Below are 19,039 nucleotides of genomic sequence, written 5' to 3' on the forward strand. Positions count from 1 at the left end.
TATGGAATATTTCATTTTTATTACATTAATTATTTTAGTTTTTGCTAGTTTTAGTATTATTCAATGTATTTGTTTGAATATATGTTTATAGAAAAATATACGAACTTTTTATAAAATATGTAATATACGAATGGGTAACATATTATTATAGTGTACACAAATTATACCCTTGTATGGGAGCATATTTTTTTAATTGTTGTTTCCCTTTTTTATTTTATATTTCATTTTTTATGTTATATTTACCATATAATTTGTTTTATTTTCCTATTTTCAATAAAATTAAAAACGAGAAAAAAAGTAGGAGGAAAATATATATATATAATTAATTTAGAGGGATATTACAATCATACACTTATAATATAACATCCATAACAAAAACTATAACGATTTAATTATTTTAATTTGGACAAATTATAAAATAAAGATGTTGTATTGTTTATGTATTTATAAATAGGATTAACAATGTGTTATTGTTAACAGCTATGATGAAAAAACTCCTATTATTACACTTTCTTTTTTTCATATCTAAAGGTAGCAAAAACGAAAGAGAAAAAATAAAAAGTTTAAAAATTCTGAACATTAATATAATATATTTTTTTAATGTATCATTTATTTATTGCTTGTACATAAAATTTATTTGCTTTTTTTTTTTTTTTTTTTTAAGGATTTAACTACATACTTAACAGTAGAGATATGCTGATACCCTTTAAGATTGCCCATTTTGTGAAAATAGGAATACAAGTAAAAATAGAAAAAAAGTAAAATAAAATGATGTTTTAATAAGCTAGCCTTATGCGTAAAATGTGTCCATTTATATAAGAAGAAAGCGAAAGTAGTACAACATATAATGTACATAAACTTGTGTGTGCGTATTATATATAAAATTATATTATGAACATGGAATAAATATATTAAAATATATTTTATTTTATGCCATTAATATTTTATGCTTAATTATTATAATATTACCAATAAGACCGTTCTCTTTTTATTTCGAACGACGCATTTCATAAATAATAAAAATGAAAGTTAAAAAAAGTGAAAAAAATGAGCTTATATTTGCATTTTTTTATATTATATATTGTAAAAAATATTTTAAATTTAAGGCATATTAATGTATATAAATAGTATTTCAAAAATATTTCCTGTACATATTTGCATTCATGAATTTATTTTTCACATAGTGCTGCATTATACATATTATACATTTTTATATGCACATTAAAAAATAATAAAATAAAAATATAAATACACTACAGTATGCAAAATACATTTTGAAGAAAACGTATGTGGCTTATATATGTTTGTAAATTCAGTGGATTACATATATTTTTTATGCATGCTTTTATAAAAAGTTAATTATATGCTTATTATTTATATACGTACAATTATATGTATGTACATATTCGTGCATGTTTTAAGCGGTCTTTTGAGAACACATAAAAATACTAATATATTTAAAAAAAAAGGAATATGCATATCTATTTATTATATATGTTTTCTATATAAAAATTATATTATATAATGTTTGTGTATGCAACTTAATTTTGAATGTACATACAAAAAAAATATTATTTGCATATTATTTAAAATATATTTTTGTATAAGTAACCCCAAGTTATACTTTTTTTCTGAATAGTGCATGTAGGTATATTTTTATGCTTTAAAAGCAAAAAATAAATACTTATGTTTATATAGTATTACATATTCATTTTGGGCTTATTTATTTGCTCCCTATCTTTGTATAAATATATGAATAATGATACCAAAAAAATAATTTTATAAAGTTTGACCAATATACAATAATACTCGTTTTATATTTGTTCTGAGAATTCATATATACATTTTTTTTGCTTTTCATAATTTTCGTCTATTAAATTTTTACAATATTAAGCATATTCTTGGCAGGACCTTAATGCTGAGAAAAGTTACTCTTTCATTTAGTAAATAATAAACAATAAATAATAAATAAATATATATAGAAAGGGACAAACACAAGCGATATGCATGCTTTGGCAAATTAAAATAATTAAAAATAGCAAGCATACCTACACACGCATATATGCATGCATATAGACATACATGAAAATCAATTTGTTTAGTATATTACATTTAATTTTTACAAACAATTAAAGATACAACACAAAGAATGCTACCTACACATCACCGTACTTGCTATATACATATTATACATACACACTTCAAAAAAATAAATACACACACATTCATATGTCCTCAAAAAAACGCATAAAGGTTGTGCTAGCTAAATTACACATTTTTTTCTGAACAATTCATAAAATAAATACAAAATATTTTTTTTTTATGAACACGTCAGAATAATATATAAATAGTAATAACCGAATTTTAATTTTTTTCAGACAGGTAGATTATCAAATATACAGAAAAGGAAAATGAGTAGTGCAATAATAAATTCCGATAATCGAAATTTGTTAAATAAGGAGGTAAAAGATGAATATAATGTAAAGACAAATAACGAGCTAAAAGTAAATCTTAATTTTCATAACAATAATATAATTTCAAATATGTTTTCAAATTTAAGTTTATATGAGTCAATGAATAATTTTTTTCAAATTAATAATAAGCATTATATGTTAAAATATAATAATCAATTAAATCAAGCAGATTTTAATATTTCTTATTTTCAAAACATAAATGATAAATATGTACAAATATCACCATGGCATGATATCGATTTGATGAATGACGATGGGACATATAATATGATTGTTGAAATACCAAAATATAATTATATAAAATTAGAAATAAAATTAACAGAAAAATTTAATGTTATTAAACAAGATACAAAAAAAGGAAAACTACGATATTATCATAATTCTATATATTGGAATTATGGAGCATTACCTCGAACTTATGAATATCCAAAACATGTATATAGTTGCAAATCCTCGGATGGTCAAAAAATATTTTTTACTGGTGATGATGACCCATTGGATGTGATAGACATAGGAAGCAATAGTTTGAAAATGGGACAAGTCGCTCCTGTTAAGGTAAGTCAAGCTAGATTACTTTATTTCATTCATCATATCATTCCTCGTATTGTTATTCATTTTGCTCCGCTTTACTTCTTACACTTTACAACAGGTTTTAGGAGCATTCACTTTAATCGACGAGGGTCAATTGGATTGGAAAATCATAGCTATCAATGTAAGGACTTTTGGAAAAATATGCATGTGTTCATAATTTTTTTGGCAAGTTTGATGCCGGTCTATACCCAATTTAATATGTTTATATATGTATGTCTATTTTTATTTATTGCAGAAATATGATGAAAACTTTTCAAATATAAATAGTTTGGAAGATATAGAAAAATATTATCCCCATACCTTGAATTTGATGTTAGAATGGTTTCGCTCATATAAAATGGCTGATTCAAAAAAGCTAAATATAATATCAAAAAAATTATATAATAAACAAGATAGTGAAAATTTAATAAAAAAAGTTCATAATTATTATTTAGAATTTTTGAAAGACATTAAAGAATTTTCACCAAGCTCATCATATGAAAGTACACATGAAAATAATAGTAGTAATGCTACAAATAGTACTGAATGTTTTCAAACTTCATTTTCATATACTAATTCAGACAATCCTGTATATAATAATCTAATACAAGATGTTAATATCGATTACTACAAACCTGATGAGGCATATAGGCCAAACATGGAAATATGGACTCCATAATAAAAAAAATATATATAAAAACAAATTGTGAATTGGCAAAATATATATTATTATTTGATAATGTAAAATAGCCATTTGCTTTGTTTAATTATTTTATATGTAACAAATTGTTTATATTTACATGTTACTAAATCAATATATTTGTAAAATTTTTAAAAAGAAATTTTATTTAACTTTTTGAATTTTCACGATGTTTTAAATATAGATCCCCACATATATTTATGATTGTTATCCTTGTAAATATTGTAAATAAGACAATATTTTTTTTTTATAAATTTTTTAATATCTTGGTCATCAATATAAGTAATTTCATATACTGGAAATTCCACATTTTCGTCACTACTTTCATTTTTCGAAAGAGTAAGTGTCTCTTCATTATCAGTCAATGTCCATACAGAATCGGCAGAATTAATTGGGTTGTTAAACATGTCTTTAATTATAGTATGTCCATAAATTGAAAGAGAAAAAAAATGATTATCTATATCGATAAGAATATCTTTTTTTTTTATATGTTGGCGTAATAAAAAATATAAAGAAAAACTATGAATATTTTCTTTCCAAAAATAATATTTAGTTCTTCCTTCAATCTCTTCACCTAAATCATATCCTTTTAATGTTTGTTTTTTTTTAATATTATCAGTATATCCTCTACTATATTTATTTTCACTCATTTCTTTTTTTAAATCGTCAAAATATTTATCTGTTCTTTTTTTATGATGTTCATCTAATTGTGGATATAAATCTTTCCACATATAATGTTCTGGATCATATTTCATTTCATTTTCTAATTTTTTCATTAAAAGGTCACTTTTTATTTCTAATTCTTTTTTAGTTTCATGTTCTTCTCTTCTCTTTAAAATTTCTTTTTGTCTTTCACTTATTTCCCCTTTATTTTGATTGTTTGCTTTTAGCTCTTCATCAAGCTTGCTTGTTTTGTTATTGTCATTAGTACCATCGTCTGCTTTCTTATCTATCTCACTGCTTATTTTATTGGCTTGATTTTTTTCATTTTCAAAAGAGGGTTTAGAATTTTTATCCATCGGAATTGGGTCTACGTTAGGGATGGCGGGACTTCCTATCAAATTATTTGACGATCCTATTGAGTATTCTGATAAAAAGGATTTTGTTTGTTGTTCATCTGAAAATGAATTGGGAGATATACCCATCCATTTTTCATTCATACCATAAATATTACATAAATGCATTTCAATTTTAATCCAATTTTCATTTAATATAACATCATAGACACTTTTGTCATGTTCATTAACAGGCTGATCATTGGATGTAAAATTTCTGAACAATAAATTATTGTTAATATAAAAAATGGATTTTTCCAATTTTTTCATAGTAAGTATACATTTTTGTATAATATTGTGACTATATAATAATGGAAATTCGAGCATAGTAGAATTTGTATTTTTATTATTTAAAATAATTTTATCATTATATGTATCATATATATTAAATTCAATTGTAACATTTGATTTCATATATCTCTGTTTATCAATATAATAATCTTCATCTTCTTTTAACATTGGATCGGATAAAATTTTCTGAACATGGTCATCAAATATTGTACTATTTTTATCTTGTATGGCTAGCTCATTTTTTTTATCACTTTTTTTGTCGATTTTTTCATCATTTTTTTTGTCATTTTTTTCCTTTTCTTCATCTAAAATATCATCTTCGCCCTCTGTTACTAGTTGCTTCAATATATTTCCTCTATTAAAGGAAAAGAAATATTTACTTAAATTTTTTTTATTATATAATTTAAGTGATTCAACATATGTACCTAATTTTTGATCATCATTATTATCAAAAATAAAATTATAGCTATCTTTTTTTTCATTATCAAAATCGTTTAAAATATCATTGTCTACAACTTTATTTTCATTTGAATTATTTATTGTTTTTGTTACATTAGTTGTAATATCATTTTCATGTTTATCTAATTCATTATGTTCCTTTTTCAATGCCTCTCTTTTTGATTTCAAAAAATTAACATAAGCATCTTTCATCCATGCACATATATCATTCACTAAAACTTTCGAGCTAACATATACCCCATTTTTATAAATATGTTTTAATATGTCATGCATACTTAAATCTAATGGTTTATCCGATAAAACATTTTCTTGAGCCTTTAAATTTTCAATGACTTTTTTTTTTTTAATAATTTCTCTTTCTTCTATAATATTATCTTCTTTACCTTTAATATAATCTTCTGTTTTTTTAATTGCTTGATTAAAATTTTCATCATTGCTTTGGTCTGGATAAGAGCTACTAGTTCCATTAAAGTTATTTTCGTCTCCGTCATTTGAAAATAATTCATTTTTTTTATTTATGTCTGTGTCATGTTTGTTTTCATCAGAAAATGATAAACTTATGGGCATATTACAATGGTTCCTTTCTCGTTTTACTCTATTTTTCAACAAGCCATATTTATTATGACCATTCATGCAAATAGCGTTACTATAATAAAATAACTTCTGTCTTACGCTTCTAAATTTTCTGAACTGTTCATATTTTTTTTTTTTTAAAATATCATTATTGGTGTAGTATGTTTTCCCAAAATTATGTGTGCAATTTTTTAATAGATTTTTTTTTTTGGTCACATAGTCATATATATTATAAATATAATGTGGGTATTGAAAATTATCTTTTTTTCTTTTTCTATTATATTTAAGGGTATCATTTTTGTAAAAATACGAGTTCAAAGATGGTGTATATTTCTTAATTACATTGTTACATAAATTAAAGAGAAGGATATGCAATAATACCAAATATATCCATAATTTTCTCATTATTACATAAACATGTTTAGTTATTTCAACTATTACTATTAATAGTAATAAGCTATATTTATATTACTACGACATTTTTTACTAAACTGTTAAAAACATATCATAAAAGGGATTGCCCTAAACATACGTTTAGCCTACCATTTCTTTTTTTTCAAACCTTTTAAAATATATATAATGTATATTTATGATGTTATATATTTTTTTTTCTTTTATTTCTCTAAAATTTATACTTTAAAATTATGGCTAAATATGAAAAATGAACATTCATATTGCCATTAGTACTTATATGTAAATATTAGGTATACCTATGAGTAATCATAAACATGAGATCTAAAATATTTATTTTATTTTTATTTTAATATTATTTGTTTCCCCAAAATTATGAAGCAACGAAAGTTTGATTGCACAAATTTTTACACATGCCAATTCAGGTATGCATTTTTATATACTATTCATCAAAATGAATATTTCTATATTTTAACAGTAATTAAGTTATTTACATTTTTTTATTTTATTATCATTAGGCCTTTATTTAACATAATTAAAAAAAATATATATTACCAATGTAAATAAAATACATTGTTTTTTTTTTATAAGGGCAAATGGGTAGGCAATTGGTTGATCGCCATATATTTTCCTCGTGCTATTTCACATAACTACATAATAGTGTAATGAATTTGGAATTTTATTTTGCAAGCGGAATTTCATCATGCATTATGAGTAAGGAAAAAGGTTTTGTCGATAGGACAATTGATATGATTTATGTGATTGATAATACTTGCCATATTTGATAGGAGAGTGCAACTATATTTCTATATGCTAAACACATACACTGGGATGATTACTTATTTATAGATATAAATAAATATGTATACATATTTTTTATATGACCCTTCAACTAAATTAACTTTTAAAATAACTTTTAAAATAATTTTTAAATTGATAAAAAAAATATGAACAATTAATGTGTTTTTTTCATATGGTAATAATTTATACACATTTATGTAGCGAAAATAAAGAAAATAGACATACCAAAAAAAAAAATAAAAAAAAAAAAATAAATAAATAAAATAATAGCAGTAATAATAATAAAAATAGTTAAAAAAATATTGCTTGTTCATGCATAATTTATTAATTTTTAAAAGTATTAATTTTTTTAGTTATTTTCAAAAATAATATTCATTTTTTAGTTATTAATTTCATAATTATTCCCCCAATTATTTCATTTGCAATTATTAATTTTCAAATTTATTTGTTTTGCATTTTTTATGTATTTATTTCATCGATTTTTGGTATTTTCAATTTTATATAAACTTAAAATTTAATTAATGCGAATATTTCTCAAGATTTAAAAACTGGTTACACTCATTGTATAAGCTTTCATGTATCATATGAGAGTAATACTTTATGAGTGTATTATACACATTTTGAAATGGGGAAAAAAATAAAAAAAAAATAGTAGCCTAACCGCAATAAATTGGCAATACAGAGAACCACAGTTCCCACTTTTATCAATTATAAAACCTTTTGCAATGTTTTAAAAAACATTTTTTTATGAATTGCGTATGCAGTATGATATACACATAATATTATACTACTAATATACAGTATAATTTGTTTCAGTTTTTTCGTTTTTTTTACAATATTAACATTAATAAAATATTTGGATAGAAAGTTTTGAAAAGAAATATATAAGTCAGGCAAAACGAGCACAATGAATGACACAGTGCCTAAACTTCCTTTTGATGAAATACGGAACGAGATGAATAAATATGGTGTTGCCATTACACCTTCAACTTTAAAACATCCAACCACAGAGGATGTTCAAGGAGTTTATAGTATATGTATAAAATATATTTTAAATAAAGATATTAATAATATAAGAATTGAAGAATTTACAGGAGATTTGAAAAGTTCAATGCCATCAATCGATGGGATACAAATTTTACCAAATGAAGGAAAAAATCATTTACAAGCTATTGGAAATTTACGATTTTTTCGACACTGTGAAAAAATTAATAGAATACTAAATATGGAGAATACATTAAGTTATATATTTAAGCCTACAAGTGGTCATATAACAAAATTAATTAATGCCTTTATGCATTTTATGAGATATCGAGAACAGATATATAATGAAAATGATACAACTATAAAACAAATCGAAGAAAGAAAAAGTGAAAGTAATATATTAGACAATGAATTAAAATCTATTCAAAGTGAATTACAAGTATTACTGTCAAAACATGAAGAAGTACGAACTAGCATTTTAAATGAAAAAAATATAAAAAGAGATTATGAAGAAGAAATTATAGAAAATCAAAATTCATTAAATTCTCAACAAAGTATACTTATATCATTAAAATCAACAAAGGATAGGATAGTAAATGAAACAAATGAATTAATTTTTCAATTTTCTAGATATAGACAAAAAAAAGAAGATTTAGAAGATCAAATAGTACCATCTCCTGAAAAATTACAACAATATAATGATGAATTAAAAGATTTATTATATGAACATATGTCTCATTGTGAAACGAGTAAAAAAAAAAATGAAGATATAAAAAATAAGATAAATGTAGCTGACTTGTGCATAAAAAAGTTAGTAAATTTATTAACAACATTAACAAGTCATATAAATGAAACATTAAAAGTTCATATTGATAAAAAAAATAAATTAAAAGATTTAGGTACAAATTTAAAATCATTAAAAGAAGAAAATGATAATTTAATAAAAAAAAAAATAGAACAAGAAAATATTTTAAATGAAACTGAAAATAATTTTTTACAAGAAAAAAATAAATGGGATGAAAAAATTCAAGACGAAAAAAAAAATATTATTATAGTTGATGAAAATGTTAAACAAATATATGAATATATAAATGATATTACAACAAAAACAAATCAAGAAATTCAAGAAATAAATAATATTGTTAATCATATTCAAGATACAATAAATACATATAATAAAAATTTTGCTATTATAGCTGATTTAATAGAAAATACAAAAAATTCTCAAAAAGTTCTTACAAATAAAATACAGAATAATATACAAAACTGCATAAAAACTCATTTGTAGGAAACAAAAAAATGTGTGTGAGTAGAAAAGACAAACATTGTGCATACTGAATGAATGAATTACGTTTTGCCGATCTGGCAATTCATTCCCTTTTTCTATTTTGTAGAAAAAAGTGGTTGTATTATTTTTGGTGGTAATGTGGGTTCACTTGTCAGTTTGGACCGATTTATTTGGTTTATCTTTTTTTTTTCGTTTTTCATTTTTTCATTTTTTCATTTTTATTTGCAAAGTAAACTAGGTTAATCATATTTTTATTATTTAAAAATTGTTTTCGGCTTCAAAAATAAATAGTTTATAAAATGGTGCAATGTAATAAAAATATAAGAGTAATCGAATAATAATAATATAAAAATATTGCTAAAATGGAAAGACAAAAAAAAGGAATATAAAAAAAGTTCATAATAATAATTCTAATATAATGTATTTCCAATTATTTGCAAATAGATATATTTAAATAAAAAATAGACAAATTTAATATGTGCCAATTTAAAAAAAAAAAATTAAAAATGGATTTTTAATTAAAAATCTATAAATAGAAAACTTATATAGTCATATATGTATTAAAAAAAATTGCACGCTTAGATGGTTAATGGAAAATTATTCCGTTATTTCATAAAAATTTATAAATATATAAAGGTATTATATGTATTTACAATATTCTAGTAATGGGTTTGATATACTATTCTTAATATATGGATTAGCGTCCGTGCCCATTTAAAAGGCGTTGTATTATTAGTCGTTTTGCATTTCAATAGATATTCTAAAATTAAGGGAAGGGGTGAAAATGGGGTATATATTTATATAAATTTTGATAAGAAAAATAAAATGAAGGGAAACAAAAAGGAGAATGAGAGGGTGTCGCCGAAAATGTATATGGATGTATGTTATACATTTTTGTTTACCCTTTCATGTTTATGCTCCCTAAACTCGAACTCTTTATTTCATAATCTTCGTAGTAATGGTTGTATAGAAGATAAAATGGGCAAGCTAGCACAACAGCTCCAGCAATCTAAGAACGATGAAAAATGATATAAAAAAATGGAATGAAAATGTTTGGAAAAATGATATAAAAAAATGGAATGAAAATGTTTGGAAAAATAAAATGAACAGGTGTAATGGAAATGTTTGGAAAAATAAAATAAACATGCATAATGAAAATGAACAAAAGTGAACTTACGTAATTTCCTATCAGTGTTGGTAAAAGATTATTAAAATAGACTTGCGTAAAAGTAACATTAGTCTTAACCATAAGGGCAATATTTAATGTATATATATTAGCAATAATATGCTCATAGCCCGCTATGGCAAATGCATATACTGCAAAAAATACACTAAAAACGGCCCCACTACCATCTTTAATTGATAAAACAAAATAAACTGCTAAACAAACAAAAATGTTACATCCAATGGCTAACGATACACATTCAGAAAAGGTGTGATGAACTTTTTTCATAGCTATTGCATTTAAAAATTCAAAAATATGATTTTTCTCGATGCTATTTTGCTGATGAAATGCTCCAGAGCCATAAGAAACAATAAATGCGAAAGATACTGCTCCGACATAATTTCCTAGTAATGATAATGCCATAACTCGTAAATATGATAATAATTTAACTTTCCTTTGAAGCAATGCTATTGTAACAGCTAATGTATTTCCTGTGAATAAATCTGACCCTGTACATATAATACACAAAAAGGCAATTGGAAATGTAAAGCCATAAACAAAAGAGCTGAACGATGCTCCGACGTGTGCTCGCAACTTGTGGTAATAAAACAGTCCCCCTGCGTGATGAAGAAGTTAAATAATGAAAATTTTGAAAATTTTAAAACATGCAAATTGTTGGTCTAACTTTTCTTAGACATGCTATGAAATGAAAAAGTTCGAACCTGCTATTCCTGAGGCATGAGCGCAAAGTCCAACGAATATACCTGCCATGATTGCTTTTAAAAATAAATTAAAATTACTATACGCTGCTTTTGCTTTGCCATATTCAACACATCGAATATACGACTCCTCACCAGAGCATGTTGTTTTTACGCTCATCGGGTCAAGGATATATTGCTTTCCCATTTTTCCCATTCTTCAAATTATAAATTTGTAAAAAAGTCAAATTCTGAAAGTTCTTTAAAATGGAAATCAGCTTATGGTGTTTTTGTGCTAGCTCATATATATTTTTTATGGGGAAAAATTATTCAAAATAAAAATAATCAGGATTATAAAAAAAAAAAATTATGTGGCAAAAGACAATAAAAAGCCGACGTATGTATAGTAAAATATAAAAAAAACCCAAAGGGGGATGAACTATATTAATATTTAATCTCTTTCTTCTGACATATTATATATATGTATATAACAGTAAAGTACAAGACGGGAAAGGTATATATACAAGAGCAAAAATATATATTCCGTATATTAAAAAATAAATAGTTGCCACACTGAATTAAACGTACACGGGAATAACTATTTATGGAAACATTAGCGTTTACTGAGTTTTCATTTGTTTCAAGTGGGCTTATTAAATATAAATTGGTAAACGCAAATACATTTTACATGAAAAGCGATTATATATCCACGCCTCAAATAATATTCATTATTAAAAAAATATATACTTTAAAATAAAGGGGGGGTGAAAAAAAATATATATATTATTTAATATATATATATATATTTGTCATTTTTTTTATATATACATAACTATAAAAAAAATATGGAAATAAATATGCATGCTTTTTAAAATAATTGTTTAAAATTTTATGCCATATTTTTGTTTTTTCATTTTTTTTTAATTCAAATAAAATATACGGATCAAAGAAAAAAAAATAATTATGCATATATTATCCACATATGCATATATTTTTTTGTATGGGTAGGGAAAATTCGGGTAACCATTTTTTTTTTCTCCCCTTCCCCCTCCAAAAAAAAAAAAACAAACAAACAGAATATTCCCTTTTTATTACATTTTTATTATATTTATTTATCAATTTTCAATATAAGAATATTAATATATTATAAATATTTTATAATATCAAAAGATTTTTTAATTAACATTTTTTTTTCCATTTATTTATACTTGGGATTACTATATTGAGTAGCAAGCCAAAATGAGAACAAAATTATGATATGCTTACAATTTGCGGACAAAAAAAAAAGTGTGCATTATTATGTATATATTTGCCTGTACTGTACATATTTTTTTTTTTATTTAAAAAATAAAGGATATGATAAATAATAAATAAGATAAAATACAATAAAATTTATAAGTCTTTTCATGATTTAATAAAGAGGGACAGGCAAATTTATTGAGTTTTATGTGCATATAAATAAAGACCACTAGTAAATATATGCTAAATATATTTTTTTTTTAATATTTTCATTTTCTGTATTTTGGCTATACCAAATTAGGGTATTGCCAACATTCTAGCTTGTATAAGGTTAGCAAAGTTCAATTCAAAAAAAGGGAATATGAATGTTGAATAAATATTTATGACATGCCAATCATTCATGAATAAAAAAACGGTTGTATAAAAAGTCTATTGACTATTTATGCATTCATAATTTTTATTTCCAATATATTATGACCCATTTTAGTGACTTATTATTTAGTAAATTATATTGATTTGTCTTTTTTTTTAAGTATGTACTGCATATAGAGTAAGCATATATATATATATATATGGGGTAACTATATTTTGAAAAATAAAAAAAAGAACAAATAATGGAATACCTATTTTAAGATAACTTTTTTTATAACATAAATATATCATTTTTGTCTTAAAAAAATAATAATATATAATAAAAAGCTTGCGCATATTTGTGTGCTTATTTTATAGGGTTAATTATTTTTTATATTTTTTTTCCATTTTATAGTAATATATATAATCCCATAAAATGTTTAAAAAATAAAACAAAAAAATTATGAACAGTCATATAAATATGCAAATATAGAAATAAAAAAAAAAAAAAAAGCTATTTAATGTAAGAGTAAAATGTAATAATAATTTATTTTGAAATGTATGCTCTTTTCCATTTATATATTTTTTTTTTAAACATAATTTTTATGCACTATATATATGGTTAGGATATTTTATTTTTCTACTTTTTTAAAGCATGTATGGTATTATAATATAATTATATTTTCATTGTATTTTCAATTTTTTAAATATATAATTCCTTCGTTTTATCTTCCTACAATGTTATTATATAAATTCCCTTTTTTTTACTGCGTGCTAATTTTTTCCTATTAAAAAAAAAAGAAAAATTTACTATTCAAATTAAATATTTTAAGATTACGAAAATATTTTATTAAATAATTAAAATAAATAACAAATTAATGGAAAAAATAAAAAAAACACGAGATAAATACACCATATCCCCCTTACTTAATTAATATTTATAGTTCGTTATGTATATATAACTTATATGAAAATATTTATAGTTACCTAATTTTATGCTTATATATAATATTATGTATATTATATTTTTCTTTGTTTATGATAAAATCCTAAATAATTCTCCTACATAATACAAGCATAGCACTATTTTTAAAAAATACAATAAAAATTTTAGTACTGTTTATTGTTCAGTTTTTTGATATGCTCTATTTAAAATTAAAGAAGGTCGATGGGGACACCTTTTAAACTAACCTATCCCTAAATATATATGCATAGCAATATATTTTGCCTTTTTTTTATTCTTTAAATTATATAAACGTGTGGATATATATAAGTAGTAGTGGTGCATTTTCCAAATTTAGTAAACTTCAAGGAACTCATCAAGCGCCTACCTACAATTGCATTAGTATGAACTTTTTTTATTCAAAAACAAAAATGCCCATTTTTATATGAAGTTGGATTGGTAAAGAAGACACAAAGTATAGAAATAATTATTTTATAATTAATAAATTGAAAAATAAATTCTGAAAAAAAAATATTTCAGATCCAAGTTAGCAGCATATTTGCTCAATAAATAAAATTAAAAAAAAAAATTTTCTTCTAACACATTTTCCAAAATGCGGATGAGTAAATTATATAAAAATAAAGACAAGGACAATGAGAAATCAGGTAGTGATTCTCCAAACAAACAAGATTCTTTAAAACGTATGTCGTCTAAACTTTTAGGAAATTCCCTAAATAGTTTTGACCTAGGTGGTAAACTTGACCAATTAGATGAATATCTTAAAAAATATCCATTTATAATTGAGATTGGATATAAATTGGGAATTAAACCATCTTGTCTTGTTGTTTTTGGTGGGTCTATTGTATTTATTTCTTTGGTTTTTGGCTGGGGGGCAGCCTTAATTTGTAATTTGGTTGGATTTGCTTATCCAGGTAGCTAAAAAAAAAAATAATAAAATTTACCTGCACGGTGCATGTTTTTTAACATGGCTAGCTGGAATATTGTGGAAAATGTTTTTCCGTGCATATTTTATTTTGTGAATTATTTAAAAAGGTGCATGATGAATGTATGTTTACGAGTTTAAAATATTTTTTTTTTTTTTTTTTTTTTTAACAGCATACCAATCTTTTAAAGCAGTAGAATCACAAGGACATGCTGAAACAAAATTGTGGCTTACATACTGGGTAGTATTTTCACTATTTTTTTTTATTGAATATTTGATTGATATAATATTATTTTGGATTCCATTTTATTATGTAGCAAAATTACTCTTCCTATTATATTTATATATGCCACAAGTCCGAGGTGCCGAAACAGTTTACAATTATGTTATACGCCCCGTTTTATTAAAACATGAAAAAACAATTGATGACACTGTTCATAAAATTAGCCAAACAGCAACTAGCCATTTAAATCAAATCACTGGAAACATAGCAGACAAAATAGTCCAAGAAGGAGTTCGAAGAAGAAATGTGTAAAAAAAAAAAAAAAAAGTTATATATAAATTGGCTGTTATATAACAATACCGTAGTATGTGTGTGCATATAACGGGAAGTTCAAAAGTTAAAATAATGGATATACTGATATTTAGAAATAAAAAAATATATAGGGCAAAGTGTCCTGTGACATTTGTTTTTTTTAATTATTTATTTAAAAATTAAGGGGGAGGACAGAACAGAAAAAAATTATAATTTTTATAACAAGAAAAATTATGCACATTGGTAAATGGTTCATAATTTAAATAGCTAAAAAAAAATGAATAAAGAAATAAAAATATTGGTCTAAATTACAAATTGGATTATTTATATATAAAAAAAAATTATAATTATATTCCCCTAAAGTTATGTATAACGAATTCCTTTTTATGGATATTTTAGAAGTCTAGACAATTGATATTATTTTATTTGTCCGTAGTTTTTTTACATTAGTTCCATAATTTATTTATTTTATTTTTTTTGTAAGTTTTCGCTCATAAAATAAATTTAAGTTTGTATCCCTATACCCAAGTCTTTATGCATTCTTATTTATATATGTATATGCATAGTTTTCCTTTTAAATTTCTAGATATTATATATAAATATAACTTATAAAATTATGCCTACGATTATTTATAAATTTTTTCAAATATTTCTAGTAAGAAAATATGTATATTGCATATATTTTGTTATTCCCAATTTGGCAACACTTGTATTGTTTTAGGTTTGCCTTTATCGACAAAAAGAGCGATAGGGGATTGATAATTTAAATAAAGAGGGTTTAAAACAATTGAACAAGCCATAAAATGGGAATACAAAGTAGGAAAACGAGTTTTTTTATAATAGGTATATGTTATACCTTTTCATAGTTTGGCTAACTAATTAGCTATTTTTGGTATAGGCTGTACATAAAAAAATTATAGCATAATACATGGATTTTTATTATATTTATAATTGTATAATTAATATGTATTTTTTTCTTTATTTTATAATTTAAAAAAATTATTTCATACTTATGAGAGAATGGGAAAATTTATTTAGCATTTTTAAAGAGGGCAAACAAAATTATACCTTTATTTTATGCGTAATAATATTTGAAAAATTCAATGAAAATATGCGTACATTTTTTCGGTATAGAAAAAAAAATAATAATATAATAGTAAGTAAAAATAATAAGTAAATAATAATAAGTAAATATAATAGTATAAATAATTGGGTATACTATTGCTTATGCTTATACAATCCGTGATAAACTTAGTGCTACTCCACAAAGAAGGCAATACTACTTGTAGTGCCAACAAATATTTTAGCAAACTATGCAGTATGGCATATTATATATATAAAGAAGAAATATATAAAGAAATGCTCGCATTATGTATTTATTTTATTTAATATGTAGAGTATAAGAGTATATATATATATGCTTGTGGAACCAATATAATTTGCCAAAAAAAAAATAAAAAATATATACATATATAATTATACATATTAATATATATAGCATAAATTATTCTTAAAATTTTTAGTTGAAAAAAAAATATTTCATGTAAAATTTAATTTTAACAATTTAATATTTTCAAATTTTTTAAAATAATTTTTTATAAAAAAGAAAGGGACAAAGTGTATTATTTATATACTTTATAAATTCACCTTAATTTCCTGTAAAGGTCCTTATAAACATTTTAACATACAAAAAACAATTAAACCCCAATTTTATACAAGGTAATGAAGGAAAACTTTATTTATATATATTAAGTTTTATGAGTATATTGTATTTTTGTAATTATAAGTTTAAGCTATAATTATAAAAAAATAAGAAATAAATAAATGAACATTACTAATAAAGAAATAGTAGATCTTGTTTATTTATTTCAAATATAATTACATCATATATACATTATATTAAAGTTAGTATATATATCCCTAAAGTATATATTTTCCTTGAAATTTTGTTTGAAGTGTTTTATTTTTTCACCTTGTAGATATTGCTTAAAATTTTTTATATGCATGCATATACATATGCATATACATATACATACATATACATATAATAGTGCTTCCTATTTTATTAGCATTTTTCAAATTAGGTGACATATATATATGTAATATTTTTTTCATTTTAATTTATAAACATTGCAGATGGTTCGAATGAGCGTATTAGCCGATTGTTTGAAAACAATTAACAATGCTGAAAAAAGAGGAAGGAGGCAAGTTTTAATCAGACCTTCTTCAAAAGTCGTAATTAAATTTTTACAATATATGCAAAAGAAAGGATATATTGGAAATTTTGAAATTGTCGATGATCATAGATCAGGAAAAATTGTTGTAAACTTGTTAGGAAGAATAAACAAATGTGCAGTAATTTCCCCAAGGTATGTTCTTTAAAAAGTTTGTACTATATGTTGGTAGTGCGTAAATATGCATAAGCCATTATCTTATCCATAAAAATGCATCACTTTTTTTTTTTTTATTTAATCTTTGCGCAGATATGATGTCAAACTTGATGAAATTGAAAAAATTATAACAAACATATTACCAAGTAGACTTTTTGGACATTTAATTTTAACAACCCCTTATGGAATTATGGATCACGAAGAAGCAAGAAGAAAACATACAGGAGGAAAAGTCTTAGGTTTTTTCTTTTAAATAATTTATGTTATATCCCCAAAAAAAAAAAATATATCCATAATTTTATGAACATGCAAGGAAAAAAAAAAAATAGCTATATATACAAACCGGATATATATTGGACAAACACATATAGCATATTTGGCTAGCTAATTTGAAGGGATAATACATACTATATAGTGATATGAAAGTAAATATTTTATATAATAGTTTATGTTGTTATGATATTATGACCATGTTCATATTAATTTTTGCATTTTCTATTTTATTACCTGTATGTTAATGTATTTTTAATTAATTGCTTTTTTTTTCAACTTATTAATATGGAAGTGTAATAAAAATAAAAATAATAAATTGCAATATAATTCCAAATAATGGAATATGAAAAATATTCAAAGCAACATTTGGTAGTAATAATATATTTTACATAATCAGTCTAAAGGTTTTATAATGTCCTTTTTTACATATTATACAATTTTCTATAACAATTGAAAAAATGAGCTTAAAAAAAATGTGGGAAATTATTTGAGATTTTTAATCCATGACGGGATTAAGCCTGGCGTGTGCATATTACAAATGGTGCAAAAAATAAAAATAATAAAAAATAATAATTTGATATAATATTTTATGTTTCCAATCTTAAGGCTTAAAAAGAATGTTTAAGTAATTATTCTAATTTTATGTGTATATTTAATTTTAAAATATCACAGAATATATTTATTTTACATTTTTAATAACTATTATATGGATATACTTGATGTCATATATTATACATGAATATGTTTATGTGTAAAAATATGTTTTTTTTATCATTTTATTTAAAGAAAATATACATTTACAATTTCTAAATGTATGTAGTTACAATTTTGTTTTGTAGACGTTTTAAAAAATATATACTACGCCATTTTATAGTCTCTAATGTTTAGAGGAATAG

The 19,039-nt window shown here is 22.9% G+C and overlaps 6 protein-coding genes across 6 annotated transcripts; 4 read left to right on the plus strand and 2 right to left on the minus strand.

Annotated features, from left to right (window-relative positions):
• Positions 1-482: 482 nt before the first annotated feature.
• PVVCY_0401520 (inorganic pyrophosphatase, putative) lies at positions 483-3,723 on the plus strand (the record flags this gene model as incomplete). The annotated part of the gene is made up of 5 exons (XM_008627691.2): positions 483-531; positions 665-741; positions 2,379-3,029; positions 3,124-3,186; positions 3,301-3,723. 5 exons carry the CDS (start codon positions 483-485, stop codon positions 3,721-3,723), a joined length of 1,263 nt encoding a protein of 420 aa, XP_008625913.2.
• A 185-nt stretch (positions 3,724-3,908) lies between these two features.
• Positions 3,909-6,527, minus strand: PVVCY_0401530 (conserved Plasmodium protein, unknown function; the record flags this gene model as incomplete). Its single annotated transcript, XM_008627690.1, has 1 exon — positions 3,909-6,527. One exon carries the CDS (start codon positions 6,525-6,527, stop codon positions 3,909-3,911), a length of 2,619 nt encoding a protein of 872 aa, XP_008625912.1.
• Positions 6,528-8,241: 1,714 nt separating this feature from the next.
• On the plus strand, positions 8,242-9,606 carry PVVCY_0401540 (kinetochore protein NUF2, putative; the record flags this gene model as incomplete). Its single annotated transcript, XM_008627689.1, has 1 exon — positions 8,242-9,606. One exon carries the CDS (start codon positions 8,242-8,244, stop codon positions 9,604-9,606), a length of 1,365 nt encoding a protein of 454 aa, XP_008625911.1.
• Positions 9,607-10,338: 732 nt separating this feature from the next.
• On the minus strand, positions 10,339-11,686 carry PVVCY_0401550 (formate-nitrite transporter, putative; the record flags this gene model as incomplete). Its single annotated transcript, XM_037634971.1, has 4 exons — positions 10,339-10,366; positions 10,509-10,615; positions 10,784-11,280; positions 11,494-11,686. The coding sequence occupies 4 exons, from the start codon at positions 11,684-11,686 to the stop codon at positions 10,339-10,341; spliced, it is 825 nt and encodes a 274-aa protein (XP_037490159.1).
• A 2,929-nt stretch (positions 11,687-14,615) lies between these two features.
• Positions 14,616-15,480, plus strand: PVVCY_0401560 (HVA22/TB2/DP1 family protein, putative; the record flags this gene model as incomplete). The annotated part of the gene is made up of 2 exons (XM_008627687.1): positions 14,616-14,934; positions 15,119-15,480. 2 exons carry the CDS (start codon positions 14,616-14,618, stop codon positions 15,478-15,480), a joined length of 681 nt encoding a protein of 226 aa, XP_008625909.1.
• Positions 15,481-17,616: 2,136 nt separating this feature from the next.
• On the plus strand, positions 17,617-18,123 carry PVVCY_0401570 (40S ribosomal protein S15A, putative; the record flags this gene model as incomplete). Its single annotated transcript, XM_008627686.1, has 2 exons — positions 17,617-17,849; positions 17,964-18,123. The coding sequence occupies 2 exons, from the start codon at positions 17,617-17,619 to the stop codon at positions 18,121-18,123; spliced, it is 393 nt and encodes a 130-aa protein (XP_008625908.1).
• Positions 18,124-19,039: the final 916 nt, after the last annotated feature.

This window comes from Plasmodium vinckei (genome assembly GCF_900681995.1).
Source record: "Plasmodium vinckei vinckei genome assembly, chromosome: PVVCY_04".
Taxonomy (NCBI): domain Eukaryota; phylum Apicomplexa; class Aconoidasida; order Haemosporida; family Plasmodiidae; genus Plasmodium; species Plasmodium vinckei.